At 47.5% G+C, this 15,883-nt stretch overlaps 1 protein-coding gene across 2 annotated transcripts in view; it reads left to right on the top strand.

Annotated features, from left to right (window-relative positions):
• The window catches only part of DDB1 (damage specific DNA binding protein 1), a 29,580-nt gene extending 16,275 nt beyond the window's left edge, over positions 1 to 13,305 (top strand). The window contains exons 16-26 of one of the 2 annotated variants that reach the window (XM_057728445.1): positions 768 to 863; positions 968 to 1,079; positions 2,492 to 2,615; positions 2,917 to 3,081; positions 3,781 to 3,875; positions 8,929 to 9,099; positions 9,423 to 9,532; positions 9,787 to 9,956; positions 10,153 to 10,255; positions 11,667 to 11,790; positions 12,389 to 13,305. In XM_057728445.1, coding sequence (XP_057584428.1) covers positions 768 to 863; positions 968 to 1,079; positions 2,492 to 2,615; positions 2,917 to 3,081; positions 3,781 to 3,875; positions 8,929 to 9,099; positions 9,423 to 9,532; positions 9,787 to 9,956; positions 10,153 to 10,255; positions 11,667 to 11,790; positions 12,389 to 12,472 — 1,354 coding nt within the window. In that variant the 3' untranslated portion in view covers positions 12,473 to 13,305. The remainder of the gene's footprint in view (positions 1 to 767; positions 864 to 967; positions 1,080 to 2,491; positions 2,616 to 2,916; positions 3,082 to 3,780; positions 3,876 to 8,928; positions 9,100 to 9,422; positions 9,533 to 9,786; positions 9,957 to 10,152; positions 10,256 to 11,666; positions 11,791 to 12,388) is intronic. The other variant, XM_057728444.1, reaches the window with a different exon arrangement.
• The last annotated feature ends 2,578 nt before the right edge of the window (positions 13,306 to 15,883 follow it).

Genomic DNA, 15,883 nt, shown 5'->3' with positions numbered 1-15,883 from the left:
GGGCATTGTGATGTTTTCTTCAAACCCTTCCTCTCCAGCCGTTTCCCAGTGACAAAGTCAGTGATTAGCTGAGATGGGAAGTGTAGAGCAGAGGTTTGCAAATCTTGGCTATTCAGTAGAAACAGCTCGGAAGCCTTTTTAAATGTACAGAATTATTTTCGAATCCTTCTTAGCATTTGATTAGTAGATCTAGGATTGGGCCCTACATCTGAATCTATATTTTTAGAAAACCTCTTAGGCGATTCAAATAATTAGTCAAGTTTCAGAACTCCTGATGTAGAGGTCATTATATATTCCCCTGGAGCAGGAATTCTCAAAGTGTGGCCCCTCATGGCAGCCACAGCACTACCTGCAAACTCATTAGAAATATAAATTCTCAGGCCTCACCCACAGACCCACTGAATCAGAAACTCCAGGGGCAGGCGCAGCAGTCTAGTTTAACAAACCCCCAGCTGATTCTGATGCCAAAGTGGTTTGATAGTTTGAGAATCACTGTTCTATATTTCAGTGCTGCGCTTTAGTATCAGTAGATAGCTGTTAAAAATCTCAGCCTCGGCCCAACCAGACCAATTAAATAAGAACATCTCGGGCGGCAGGACCAAACATGTTCCCCAGGTGTGTTTTAGCATAGAATCATAGTTGAGAACCACTACACTGGAGTAAGCCAGTGTAATTCCGCCTTGTTTTTCTTCTCCTTATGGAGTTGCCTTGTAGAGTCCTTTCCTTCTTTGGGTCTACTCAATTTAAACCCAGAACCTTCTTTCCAGCCTGGCACTGGCCAACAACAGCACGCTCACCATTGGCACCATTGACGAGATCCAGAAGCTGCACATTCGTACAGTTCCTCTCTACGAATCTCCCAGGTGAGGGCAGGGTAGGGGAGCTGCAGGGACGGTGACCTCGGGGTTGGTGTGGAGCACCTTAGACTTTTCCTGAGAGGCCCTGTTGTTCCATACTTGTTACACAGGAAGATCTGCTATCAGGAGGTGTCCCAGTGCTTCGGGGTCCTTTCCAGCCGCATTGAAGTCCAGGACACGAGTGGGGGCACGACCGCTCTGAGGCCCAGTGCCAGCACCCAGGTGAGGGCAGTGGACAAGGAAAGATGATGTGAGAGCAGGAGCAAACTGTTCGGTAAAGGGTCAGCTAGTAAGTAGTTCTGGCTTTGCAGGTCATATGATCTCAGTCACAACCACTCATCTCTGCCATGACAAAGGCAGCCATAGACAACAGGTGGATGTAGCTGGGTTCCAATAAGACTTTCTAAAATCAGGCAGTGAGCTGGATTTGGCCCCTTCATTAGAGGCTTGAGAAGAACTTTGACTAAGTGTGGCCTTCAGTAATGTTGCTACTTGGTAGCCTTACCTGATGAATAATTCCTTTTCTCTTAACATTAGTTTGGGTGCTTTGTGTAGGGTGTGGGTAACAGTGTGGTATAATAGGTAAGAGCATGGGATTTGGAGTGTGACAGAACTGGCTCCAGTTTATTGCTAGCTGTGTGACATAGGGCAACTTCAGTTTTCTCATCTGCAAAAGAAGAATAATGGGGCAGTCTAGAGCTGCACATCACAGACTCAGTGGAGATGGTAACTGATTATTTTATTCTGTGTATTTTCTGCCTTTCTTGCTCTCACACATCTGTGGTATGGCTTCTTCCCTTAATCCAGAGTAGAAGGTCTTACATTGTTGTTTTTATTTGCAGTGCTCTCCTGCTCTTCTTATGGAGAGAGGTGGAAGCCTGTCACTCTTAATAAGTTGCCTGAGTTTCTTGTTAGCTTTCCTTTTTTTTAAGAACTTTTATTGAGATACAGTTTACATACAATAAACTGCATATATTTAGAGTGTACTATTTGGTATACCAATCTCCCAGTTCATTCCCCCCCAACCCTCCCTGCTTTCCCCACTTGGTGTCCATATGTTTGTTCTCTACATCTGTGTCTCTATTTCTTCCTTGCAAACTGGTTGATTTGTACCATTTTTCTATATTCCGCATATATGTATTAATATATGATATTTGTTTTTCTCTTTCTGACTCACTTCACTCTGTATGACAGTCTCTAGGTCCATCCATGTCTCTACAAATGTCCCAGTTTCATTCCTTTTTACAGCTGAGTAATATTCCGTTGTATATATGTACCACATCTTTTTTATCCATTCATCTGTTGATGGACATTCAGGTTGCTTCCATGTCCTGGCTATCTCGTTAGCTTTTTTGATAGACGTAGCATCACTGTTTTACTGCACTTTAATGCCCTTAGATTCTGGCAGTGCTTTGGATTGCTGTGTCAACTCTGTATGGAATTTGGATCCTTAGCCTTGGTCCCCGTGTCTTCTCTGAAGCCCTCTGTTCTTTAGGCTCTGTGCAGTGGCCTGCCTTCCGTTTTCCTCATTCAGACTCAGCCTCTGTTCCCTGACCCTGTCTGATGCTCACACTTCTGTTCCCAGCACCCATTCTGATTTTGAGAGGAGTGATGTGTGTTTTCTCTGTTCCCAGGCCCTGTCCAGCAGTGTCAGCTCCAGCAAGCTGTTCTCCAGCAGCACAGCCCCTCACGAGACCTCCTTTGGAGAAGAAGTGGAGGTGCATAACCTCCTTATCATTGACCAGCACACCTTTGAAGGTGCAGATGAGCTCTTTCTATCATTTTGTACCTATGTCCTCCCTAAGCTAGGCTTTTCTGGGTTCTGCTATGTTCTAGAATTTGATAGATACTGACAGACCATCCTAGGAGAAGAAAGGGGTGGGGCCTCTGAGTTGGCCATGAGTCCAGAGTGCTGGGCCTCCTCACGTCAGAATAGGCTGGCGAGACAGGAATAGCAGGAGGCAGATCTGCTTCAAGCTGAGCTGTGGGCCTCACAGAAGGACAGAAGTGCGCATGTGGGGGTCGTCAGCCAGTCACCTCTCTGCTACTCTCTTTCTAGTGCTTCATGCCCACCAGTTTCTGCAGAACGAGTATGCCCTCAGCCTGGTCTCCTGCAAGTTGGGCAAAGACCCCAACACATACTTCATCGTGGGCACGGCCATGGTGTATCCTGAAGAGGCAGAGCCCAAGCAGGGTCGTATTGTGGTCTTTCAGTATTCAGATGGTAAGTGGACACAGTCTCCAGCTTTTGAGAGATTTGAAACTGGGAAAGTAAGCAGACTGTTTTAGGTTTCAGCCTCAGTTATGCAGAAGAACTTGAGTTAATTGCTGTGACACGAGACTCAAGATGTTTCTCTTAAGCTTTTGATGGTCTGAATGAGTTTTGGAGTATGTGAGTAGAGGCACAGATAAAATCTAGCGTGTGTTTCTTCCTTTTTTACTCTTTGAAAGGAAGAAAAAAGGGGAGAGGTAACCAGAGCGAGAGGAATCCTGGTAGGAATATTAGGTGTGTTTTCCACTCGGCTGCTCAGCCTTTTAGGTCCTCTTCCCAGCATCAGCACTTTGTGTTCATTTCTACATCTTTTCTCATCTTCCCTACCCAAGATGGTTCTAAAGACTAAGGGTCAGCCCCAAAATGTCAGCTTAGATAGCTGAGATGGAATTTGGTCTCCATCTTGAGAGAGAGATCTGGAGTTTATGGGTAGGAGGCAGATCCTGAGTGCTGTCTGGAATCACTGCACGTTATGTTGGGGCTCATACTTCTGGTGGTGGTTAACCCCAGTATATACTGACTCTGTTTTTCCTGCTTTCAAATGAGTGGTTTTGGAGGCAGGAATTAGAGCCAGAGGGGAAGCACAGATTTCTTTTGATTAGTTAAAGTGTGGGCTCATAAGGAACTTAAGAGCATCTTTTTTCCCCCCAGGAAAACTACAGACTGTGGCTGAAAAGGAGGTGAAAGGGGCCGTGTACTCTATGGTGGAGTTTAACGGGAAGCTGTTAGCCAGCATCAACAGCACGGTGAGGCCCATCCTGTTGGTGTCACGCCTCAGGCCTCACACCATTGGCCACAAAACCTCTTTCCCTTGTGTTTCCTGGAGCTGCATGTGTATCACGATTTTAAGGGTAACAAAGTAGTGAGTATGGAGGATGGAGCTGGGAATATGGGGAGCTGGGGTTGGACTAGACATCAGACTTGGTTGTGTGAAACCCCATGCGTGTCATCCTAAGTGCTGTGGGAATTGAGAAAAGGGTAAGAGCCATGGCCCCTGCACTCAGACTGTGTCATGGCCTGAGAATATTTCATCTGTGTGGAACAAAATGAGCCAAAAGTACATCCTTGAATTACTAGGCCTGTGAAATACTCCACTTTTCTTCTGGCTTGATCCCACCTCCTCCCTTGTAAAAAAAAAAAAAAAAAAATGTTTCATGGTCAAGTAAGTGGGAACTGCTGTGTCCTGTATCCTCCTCTTAGAAGCTTCATGGTGCCTCTTAAAGCATATTAAAGGTTCTGAAAAGATCAAGAGTAGAGAGGCATTACTTAAATACTTTAAATTGACATTCATTCAAGAAATATTAACTGAACATTTGCAGTGCACCAGGTACTGTTTTGGTAGTTGGGATGTAGTGGTAGACGAAATGGATAAAGAGCTAGCTTTCTGGGGCCTATGAGCAAATAGAATACATGTGTATACCTGGGATGATGGGAATTAAGTGGTGAGAAGTAAAAATGAGCCAAGAAGCTGAAGGAGTACCAGACTGAGCATGGGAGATGGCGCTGTTTTGTCACATGGTCAGGAGGGTCTTGTTCATATGGTGGCATTTGGGCAGGTTCCTGAAGGAAGGGAGGAAGCCATCATGCCTCAGTCTGGGAGAAGACAGGCTCTAGGAGTGCAAGGCAGGCCTGCGCTCTGTGTGGGAGGGTGCTGCTGGGTGCCGGGAGATAAATCCGAGAGGCAGCCAGGGGCCAGCACCTGCGAAACCTGAGAGGCTGTGTGTGTAAGGATTTGGGGTATTACTCTGAGGGTGATGGGAACCTCTAGAGGGTTTGAGCAAATGAATGATGTGACTGTAGTTATATTTTGAAAAGCTCATTGCACATCTTGGAAAAGGTGGTAGGGGACCAAGGGTAGAAGCAATGAGATTAGCTAGGAGGCTCTGGTGATGATCCAGACAGCAGTTGATGGTTACTGGGAACAGGGTGCTGACAGAGGAGGTGAAGGGTAGTCAGATTCTGCAGATGTTAGTATTGAGGGGCTCTGGTGATGGGTTGAAGGTGAAGCATTGCTCTGTACTGTTGGGGGAAGGTTGTGAGTGGAGCAGCTTTGGAGGGTAAAGGAAAACTGTTTCTTTAGTCATACACTTCTGACACCATATGCGTGCGGTTTTTAATCCCCATACCAACCAGTTTTCCAACTGGGTGTCCTGTAATTTAATTGAATTCTGACATTATCCACCTAGAGTTAGTGTTAGACTTTACAGGTTTAAGGTCTCAGTCACATGGACTTTCCTTATTTCAAACCCCAGTCCCAGGTAGTGGTACCCAAACTTCTGTCTGACTTGGTGCAAAGGCAAGGGTTCTCCAAATTCCCTACCTCCCTTAGGTTTGATAATTTGCTGGAAGGGCTCACAAACCTCAAAACATTTACTTAGGTTTGCTGGTTTATTGTAAATGATTTTATAAGGGATACAAACGAATAGCCAGATGAAGAGGTACATATGGCAAGATCCAGAAGGGTCCTGGGTGCAGGAACTCCTGTTCTTATGGAGTTGGAGTACACCACCCTCCCAGTATGTGGCTGTATTCACCAACCTGAGAGTTCTCTGAACCCTATGGTTTAGGGATTTTTATGGAGGCTTCATTACATAGACATGATCCATCATTAATTTAGTCCCCAGTCCCTCTTCCCTGCAGGATGGGAGTAGGGTGGGGCTGAAATTTCCAAGCTTCTATTCATGGCTTGGTCTCTCTGGTGACCAGCCCCCATCCCTAGCTATCCAGGAACCACCAAGAATTGCATCATTAGAACAAAGGACTCCAATCACCTAGGAAATGACAAGGGATTTAGGAGCTCTGTGTAAAACATTCCTATTAGGAAATTACAAAGATCTTAGGAGCTTTGTGTCAGGAATGGGGTGGCGCGGGGCACAGAGACCAAATGTATATTTCTTCTTATGTTTCAGAGTTTCAGTAGTTGCTAAGTTTCAGTAGTCATCTTAGTGGAGATGTCAGGTAGGTAGCGGGATGAGAGAGATATGGGTTCTAGCAAGAGATGGGCTGGAGATACCAGCATGGCAGTTATTAGGTGGCATGTAAAGCTGAGAGTCTGGAGGAGATCACCTGAGATCACCTGTCTGCAGGCTGAGAGTGGATAGAGGAGACATCTGACGACTGAGCCTTGGGGCCCTCTGGCCTTTCAAAGCTGGAGTGAGAAGGAAGATCCAGCCAAACAGAGAGGAGGTTCCTAGTGAAGTAGGAGAGGAATGGAGAGAAAACTGTTCTGGAAGTGTTGGAAAGAAAGTATCTCAAGCAGGAGGGAACTGATAAACTGTAAGTGCTGTCGGTGGGTCAGGTAACATAAGGATCAAGAATTGGCCATTGGTTTAGCTCTTTTGGTTGAGTGGTGGGGATGGAACCTGACTGAAGAGGGTTCAACCAGCACGAGGAGGAGAGGACAGCTAGTGTTAGGAAACCTTTTCCAGGAGTTTTGCAGTAAAGAAGCGAGTAATCAGGTAACTACAAGGGAATGTCGGGACAAGGGAGTTTTTAATTTTTTAAGTTAGGAAATACTGCACGTTTCTAGCTGATGATGGTGGTCTGTTAGAGAAGAGTTGCTGGAGCCTTGCTTTTAATAGCCAGGGGGGCTCTGGTGCACGGTGTTGGCCTCAGATGGTGGAAACAGGTGGAAATCCTCCTTTGGTTGTGTCCATCTTCTGTGAAGTAGCTGAGAGGAAGGATGGAAGAGGAGGTATTGGAGTTTTGAGGCGAGTGGAGGAGGTATGAATTTAAAATGAGACCAGTCATGCTGGTTGGTGGTTTTTCCTCAGCTTGTCATTGAACATGAGAATTTTACCAAAGTCTGGTTTTGTTGGGTGAGCATGATCGAGGAAGAGAGGGGCAAATGAGTGGAGAATCTGTAAGACAAGGATTGTGGTGATGGACTTTGGGCATCCGAGAGGCAGTCAAACTGGGAACACAAGATTCTGGAGTTATTTTTAATGACAGGCTCTTAAGGGGTGACCACAGGAATGGACAAAATAGGTGGGTAAGAGGGGGTCAGCAAAGGTCAGAGATCAGGGTATTGGAAGTCTCTTCTCTGTGAATATTAAAGTCACCAAGAATTACTGGGATGTTGTGTTAGGCGAGAGTGATGGGGTGGGCTTGGAGATGTGACAGTGGTAGTAGTGTGGTGGTGTGAACTTGAGAACTGGCATGTTTAGGCGGCAGGCAGGATGCATGGAAGGCTGCCCTCCCTCCAGTCCCAGTGATACGAGGGACAATGGGGGAGAGAATAGCCAAGTTGTGAGGGTCACAGGGCCCTTTCAAAAGGTCCACAAAGAGTGACAAGGGACCCGGCTAGAGAACAGGCTGCCTGTGACCAGTGACCCTCTATTCCAGAGGGCACAGCAGACAGATGCAGGAATTGGGAAGAGTTGGATGTGAGATGGGATTACGAGAGGTCCATTGCTGTGTAATAGAAATATAGGAGCCACATGTGTAATTTTAAACTTTCTAGTAGCCACACGAATAAAAGTAAAAAGCAGGTGATATTAATTTTAGTAATGTATTGTATTTACCCCAGTACATCTAAAATATTATTTCAACATGTAATCAATATAAAAAAATTATTAGTGAGATATTTTACATTTTTTCCATACCAAGACTTCAACATCTGGTGTGTATTTTACACATAAAGCATATCTCAGCTTGGGCTTGCTGCATTCCAGGTTTTTGTATGTAGCCATGTGTGACTAGTGGCTACTGTGTTGGACAGTGGGGGTCTAAGACCTGTTGGGTTGAGAGTGGGAATCTTGGATTTTTGGTGGTGTCTGACCTTGGTCTTGACTATCTCCGTGGCAGAAAAGGATGTGGGGAGTATGGAGAGGGAGGTGTGGGATGTGTTTCCAGGAGTGTGTGGAGCTCTTGGCCTCTTCTTCACTCCACTCTTGGAGGACTAGAGGCCCAGCCAGGCTGGGCTTGTCCCAATTTGGGGTGTTCTGGGCACCCTTGACCCTGCCAGTGAAGGTGTGGTAGCCATTGTCGTTATTATGAATGACTCTTGGAGTGCACACCTGTGGAGCTAGGGTTCTTTGGACATACCTTGAGATATCATGGCTTAATATATTCTGTCCAGGAGTATCTGTGCAGAGGCCACGGGTGGGGCCACCTGGACCCTGAAGGGTCTGCCAGGGCTGGCTATGCTGAGTATCTGTTCATCTGTCTGCTGATTGTAAAGCATCTTCATTCTTTTGGAGATGTGATTGTAACTGAAGAAACACTGCAGTGGAGAAGAAAAATGGGGTATTTTTTTTCCCTTTGGGTGGAGAGGTGGCCACAGACTCTAGTGCTTTAGAGTCCTTTAGCTTCTGTTGGGCTTTTCCATTCTGTTTTCTTTGCTCTTTGGGTTTGTGTCAAAAGGTGCCCGGAATGTATGAGTTTTGAGAAGGGGTCAGAAAAGGCAGTTTGTTGGGAGGTGATCTTGTTCCTTTCTGATCAGGAAATTGGAGACGGATTTTCTCTTTCCAGAGATATTTCTATAGGTCGGTTACCAAACTTTAGTCACAAAACCATCTTGTCACATCCATAGTATTACTTGCATTACTATTTACTTAATTACTTTTCTTTACCCTCACTCATTTTCTTATGTAAAGGGAAAGTTTGTATTAGTAGTTTCATGTGCTCACTCTGTTTTCATCTTTCATGAATATATAGTACTGAAATTAAAAACGTTCATTCAAGTTCCACACCAAACTGTTTCACACCCACATTGCCCTTGGGTAAATGGTGCTACAGATGGAGGATTAAGAAGGGTTCAGGCCCCTTGAGTTGACAGAAAGGCAATGCCCGTCACAGGTGCGGCTTTATGAGTGGACGACGGAGAAGGAGCTTCGCACCGAGTGCAACCACTACAACAACATCATGGCCCTCTACCTGAAGACCAAGGGCGACTTCATCCTGGTGGGCGACCTGATGCGCTCAGTGCTGCTGCTGGCCTACAAGCCCATGGAGGGCAACTTTGAAGAGGTAGTTGGGGCAGAGGCAGACTGCTCACTTCAGCTGCTACCCCTGCAAGTGCTTCTGTGGTGGTGAGGGATAATCAGGCCCAGTGGGGGCAGAAACATCGTCCCTGGAGCATACATTCTACATCTGTTAAGTGTTTTTAGAAACCCCCAGCTTGAGCTCTGCCTAGGCTCCATTTCTGGGCCGAGTTGGCCAGAGACTGAGGAGAATCTCTCCACAGGGGCGGTTGTTAAACATGGGGCAGGGCAGGCCCTTGGCCAGGTCCCAGCACCGGCTTCCATGCAGACTGCTGATTGTATTTCCTTTTGTACCTTGTCTTTTTTAAGATTGCTCGAGACTTTAACCCCAACTGGATGAGTGCTGTGGAAATCCTGGATGATGACAATTTCCTGGGGGCTGAAAATGCCTTTAACTTGTTTGTGTGTCAGAAGGACAGGTGAGTGACCAGCTATAGTTATGGTCTGCAGTGGATGAGGACTCAGGGTCCTCTCTCAGCCTCGGGTGCTCCTCTTCACAGAGGGAGAGGGTTTCCATGAGAGAATCAGGCCACAGAGATGAGCCTCTTTACCCCAGCTCCGCTGTGGAGTGGGTGGGCGCACCAGGGAATCTGTCTGCTGCATGTGGTCCTTGTCAGGGCCCCGTTGCGGGGACAGGAGGTTTGAGTAGTGAGTTTCTTGGACTGCCTTGCAGCGCTGCCACCACTGACGAGGAGCGGCAGCACCTCCAGGAGGTTGGGCTCTTCCACTTGGGCGAATTTGTCAACGTCTTTTGCCACGGCTCTCTGGTTATGCAGAATCTGGGCGAGACCTCCACCCCCACCCAGGGCTCGGTGCTCTTCGGCACGGTCAATGGCATGATTGGTAAGGGTGACCCCTGTGGGGCACAGTCCCTTGTAGGCCTCCTTTCTGAGAACACTGTTCCCATTCTGGGGGACGAGGGAGAGCAGGGCTTCGTGGAGGAGCCTGTGGCCAGCTCGTCCCTCCTTGTGCTGCTGCCTGGGCTGCCCTTGGCGGGCAGTGCTCGCCCTGCAGCTTGCTGCTCCCTTTGCTTCCTCAGGCCTGGTGACCTCACTGTCAGAGAGCTGGTACAACCTCTTGTTGGACATGCAGAATCGACTTAATAAAGTCATCAAAAGTGTGGGCAAGATTGAACACTCCTTATATCCTTCCCAGAGGTGCCCCCTTGCTAGGAAGCATGTCCTGGCCCAGGTAGAGAGCTGCATTACCCTAAGCAGCCTCTGGAAACTGCCGTCCATTCAGGAAGTGTCTTGACTAGGTTCCTGTGGGGAACAGACTTTTAAAATCTTTTTCTTATGGAAAATTGCAAACACACAATAGTGGAGAGAATAGTGTAGTGAATTCCCATGTACTTATCACCCTGTTTCACAGGTTCATCTTGAAAGTGTACATTTTTGTTTCAGAAATATGTCTGCCTCTGGCCTTTCTGGTGTTGCTTGTCAAACGTAAGTTTAGATCACAACTTAGGAACATCATTTCAGAGATCTTATTGGGGGTAGCAGTGTCTGAGGATTCTCGTTGGAGAGGCTAACAGAAGAAGAGGGGAAAAGCAAAGAAGCTGCAAACTCCAGAAGCTCAAGGATCAGCCCCTCTGGGACACTTAGGATCCAAGTACTGCTGGAAGTTTGTTTATTACAGGAGAAAGATAAGGAGCCCGTGGGAGGCAGGAGGGGCTTCTGCTGTGAGTCTTTGAGGGAGGAGGTAGGCTGATGGGTTGGTTTTTTGCCAACCAGTGGGGCTTTCAGCACATCTCATCCCACTGAGCCTCAGTTTATTAATCTGTGAAGGTCAAGGCTAGACTTAAAGAGTGGTTCTTTTGGCAAGCATCCAGTTCACATGGAGCATTTGTAAAAAAAAAAACATCCATGCACGTCCAGGCTCTGAACTAAGAGTCTTATCTGTATTTTTTTTAATATCTGTATTTTTTTATTTTTAATTTTTTTGGTCTCACTGCACAGCTTGTGGGATCTTAGTTCTCTGATCAGGGATTGAACCCATGCCCTCGCTATTGAAAGCAGAGTCCTAACCACTGGACCACCAAGGAATTCCCTGTATTTTTTTTTCAATTAATTAATTTATTTATTGGCTGTGTTGGGTCTTCGTTGCTGCACACTGGCTTTGTCTAGTTGTGGCTAGCGGGGGCTACTCTTCGTTGTGGTGCGCGGGCTCCTCATTGCCATGGCTTCTTTTGTTGCGGAGCAGGGCTCTAGGCGCATGGGCTTCAGTCGTTGTGGTACATGGGCTCAATAGTTGTGGCTCACGGGCTCTAGAGCACAGGCTCAATAGTTGTGGCGCACGGGTTTAGTTGCTCCACGGCATGTGGAATCTTCCCAGAGCAGGGCTTGAACCCGTGTCCCCTGCATTGGCAGGTGGATTCTTAACCACTGCGCCACCTAGGAAGTCCCAGCATTGTGATTTTTAGTCAAAACTGTTGTTTCCTGTTCTCATCCTGATGATTGTTTTAGATTGTGGTCTTGTGCAGAGGTGGAGGTGACTCATAGTAAGGGTACTTATTTCCAAATAATCAGTATATTCCTTAACTCACCTGTCCACCTGGAGATCCTTTCATACTGAGCGAAAGACAGAACCGGCTACAGGCTTCATCGATGGGGACTTGATTGAGAGCTTCCTGGATATCAGCCGGCCCAAGATGCAGGAGGTTGTGGCAAACCTACAGGTGAGCTGTGCAGGGTTCAGCCCTGGGCCTGTCACTCAAGTCCGTTGTAGGTCCAGGCATGCCGGGAGGCCATCAGAACACCAGTGCCTCCCCTCCCTTGGTTCCCATATACCAACAGCCCTTTTCAAGTTTTATTCTACCCACTCAGGAAGGTGGGGGGGGGGTGTCAAGGGCAAGGAGATACAGCTGAGGCTCGTGGGTTTCCCCACCGGGCACCGAGCACTGTAACTTTAGCAAGGAGGGCACATTTGGGCATGTCTGGGATCTCTGGCAGACCCATTAAGAAGGGGGCAGGGTCAGGATCCTGTAGGGAAGAGACGTTTCCATGGTGCTGGAGTTTGGGGTATTGCCCAGTGGAGATGGTGCCTCTGGGGAAGTATATACCGGGTGGCAGGCTCTGGGGAGCTTTGCTGTCAGCAGACCTTGCCGACCTGAACCCCCAAGGAGAGGCGTGGGCTTCCGATGGTGAGTTCTTCCTCCCTGCCGTGGCAGTGGTGGAGCAGGGCGCCTCCCTTGTGGTGGATATCCCCTTCCCCAGGGGAGGGAGAGCACCCTCTCGGCCCTCACAGCCCCTCCTCCTCCCCTTTCCTCGTTGCAGTATGATGATGGCAGCGGAATGAAGCGAGAGGCCACCGCGGATGACCTGATCAAGGTTGTGGAGGAGCTAACTCGGATCCATTAGCCAAGGGCAGGGGGCCCCTTTCCCAGACCCTCTCCGAAGGCTTTGCCCTCCTACTCTCCTCCTCTTCCCCTGCCATTGTCTCCTGGCCATGGGAAACCTTTCCCTAAGCCGGCTGCCGCAGAAGCCACAGCCTACCTGTGTGGAAACGGGGATTTCGTTAGAACTAAAACCAGTTCACTGGAGACCTGGGAAAGGGCTGAAGGTGAAATATTTTCTCCCTGGATTTTTACCAGTCTCACATGATTCCAGCCATCACCTTGGGCCACTGAGCCTAGATTGGTGTAGCCAATTGTCCTCCTTCCAGGGAGCAATTTTGCAGCTCTTTGGCTGAAAGGAAGCTCTGTGTGTGTGTGTGTGTGTGTGTGTGTGTGTGTGTGTTTGTGTGCGCGCGCGCGTGTGTGTGTCTCCCACACTCATGCATTGTCTTCACTATCTTTTTATTTAGGTTGGGGGTGTGGCGAGGTTGTGGGTGGGGGGAAGGAGGGGAGGGAGGGGTTCGTTGTCTTTGAAGTGAGAGCTTCCTTTGCTTTCTTCTCTTGCCTCTGAGAGCTTTGGTCTGGAGGGCTGACCACCAGGCGGTGGGCTGCTTGAGTATAAAACCTGCAGATGGTGGATGATCTCCAAGCCACAGCCTTTTTGTCTCTGGGGAACTGCCTTCTTCAGAGGGAAGGAGGTGGGGGGACATGAATTGGTGGTTAGTTTCTGAGTTTTACCAAATAAAGTAGAGTCTAAGAAGAAAGATCCATTTGTTTCTGCATTTCTCCCCCTGCTCGACTCTCCAGCATCCCAGTCACTCTGTGCCCAGTTTCCTGCAAGCTCCATTCCTCCTTCACAGCCACTGCAGCAGTCCCTTGTCCTTGCTGCTGGAACATGCAGTGAAATGTCGTCTGTACCTCTCCTTTGTCATGTGATTGCTCTTGGTGGGATCCCAAGGATGTTGGGTGTCAGGTTTTTGGAATTCAGTGGTCTTTGGTTGCCCTTGACTCTGTGGTCATTATTTGATTCCCAGTTGCCTCTGTTAGTAATGTGTGGGTCCTGGGGGTTGCTTGAGCTGCCTTTCCTGACGTCATTTTACAGCCAGCTGTATGTGCAGCGTTCAGCCAACTAGCCCCCCAGGCACTGCTCCTCATGCACCACCCAGCTTCCTGTTGCCACATGCCCTTTGGATTCTGATTTTATTTCCTCTGGTGTAAGTGAGTAAGCCTTTGGTGCCTTAGGTTTGAAAATACAGGAATAGGGCACATTTGGGGTTCACCCTTCTATCCAGCACACAGAGCCTGTCTTCTTTCAGCTCAGTGGGTCAGAGTGTCTGGGCCCACATTTCCACCAATGATCCAATGGGAATAAAGGCTGCTCTGTCCCAACAGTGGAGCAGGGTTGATCCTAGGCATATTGGCTGGTTCCTTTAAGACCAGCCTTTGATACAGTGTCAGGAAAATTGTGGTTTCAAGTTCAAACTGTGGTTTTGAGAGATTCTAGCTTGAAAAGAGCAAGGAAGCATCTCTGCTTTGGGGGTCTTCGGGAGTAGGTTTCCTTCCCTGGAGGCATTCCTTGTGTTTCATTAAGGTTCTTTCCCCCTTACTCTCCTGGGGTTTCCGAGGGTGGAGGATAAAGGTCTTAAGGGAAAAAATAATCATCTCTCAGAAACCACAGTTTGAACTTGAAACTCAACACTGTGATTTGAATTCTTCAAGTCATGGTTTGAGTTGAAAAGGCCTGCCCCGATGCCAGAGACCAGCTTTAATGAGGCAGGCAAGCAACAGTCTCCAGATTGTGATTATTTAAAACATTTAATCCTAGATGGGAGGATTGACTATAAGGTGCCAAGGTCAGAAAAACAGACTGTGGTGGGATTATTATTCTGGTGCTTTTCAGTGGTCTGACCTGCAGCCACGGAGACCTGCTACGTTCAGTAGAAGGCTATTACCAGTGGCTTCAGTCTTGACTTTGGAAACTGGAGTCCTTGCAGTTTTTTGTTTCCTACAGTCTTGGGCATATTCACTCTGGATTGAATTCCAGCAATCCTTTGGAAACTGACATTCTGCTGCCACACTCCCACATCCCCTCTTAAAACCATTAATCACCTCTCCTGGGGTGAAAGGTTGCCTTGGGAGCTTTGCTACAGCCAGCTGGAATGGCTGCTTTCCATGTAGGCGCTGATGAGCTCGCCTCACTCCAGGCCTCTGCACGAATGGACCTTTGGGAGAATAATAGAAACACTGACTCATCACATGACCATTTGGAAGGGTCACAAGCCAGAGGCCTTCTTTCTACAGCCAACAACAACTTGAATCCTCCACCCTCAGTGGAGGGTCCCTTTTGTTACTGAGAAGCCACAAGCCACAGAACTGGGGAGGGAACACTGAGGAACTGTAAGGGCCCAAACTTGTCCTTGAAGATGAATGATATTAAGTGAGTGACTCTCAGGGTCCAAACTTTGAGAAGCCTCAAGGTCAAATGAAGAGTCAAGAAAAACAGAAAACAGTGAAAACCAAACTAAAGAAGCAAACTCTATGTGAGGAGCAAGGTGAATGCCATAAGGTCAAAGAAATGGGAAAAGAAAAATATCAGGGGCTATGTAGAAAGTTGTTTTTCAGAATTCACTGTAGGAATTTACAGTCTCAAATTTCGTGAGCTCCTTCTCCTGAGGGTAGATGAGGATTTTCTTTAAGCACAATCTTGCATCTCAGTCATTGCAGCTCCCACTGACCAATACGGAGCAAAGCCTGCCAGAGTTACAGGGGTGAGATTGAGGGGGTGGGACACCATAAAGTAGTTGAGTTCAGAATGGAGGTAGCCGAGGTGTTCGGGAGTGTGGGAGAAGATGGCATGAGGGCTGACGGGTGGGTAAGAGGAACCTTGTCTTGTGAAAGTGTGTTGAGAATTTGTGGATAGCTGCTAGGGCCAGGAAGGAGCACCTATTTGACACTGAGTGGTGGTCTAGGTAGAAATGATGAGATTTTGTAGGCCCAAGTGAAGGAAGGGCTTTCTGTTTATCCCTGTTGAATAATTTAGGGCTAGATTTCTGACTGTGGACATTGACAGTAGGCACTAAAGCACTTTGTAAGTGATAGGAATGCAGTCTGAGCAGTAGAGGGGGAAAGTGTACCTTTGAATGTTTGAGATAGAAAGGAAAGATGCCCTAAGGGTCCTTAGGACTCAGAATGGACATAAACAGGGAAGTATCATTCATCTTATGATACAGAGTATTTTGGCAACCTACTTGTTGAAAATGTGTTGCTTAGATGGGTCAAAACTAACAAGGTGAGATAACAGTCCTAAAGTGAACATCTGCAAAAACTCAACCACACAGGTTCAGGTAAGGAGATTGGCTTAAGCAGCTTGTGTTTAATAACAACAGCAAAAAAGACATGACAACCAAAAAAAACCTGAGGCTTCCCTTTACTAGTA

Source organism: Hippopotamus amphibius, chromosome 3, assembly GCF_030028045.1.
Source record: "Hippopotamus amphibius kiboko isolate mHipAmp2 chromosome 3, mHipAmp2.hap2, whole genome shotgun sequence".
Classification (NCBI taxonomy): domain Eukaryota; kingdom Metazoa; phylum Chordata; class Mammalia; order Artiodactyla; family Hippopotamidae; genus Hippopotamus; species Hippopotamus amphibius.
Note: the sequence above shows the minus strand (reverse complement) of the source record. Positions and strands in the feature narration are given on the sequence as shown.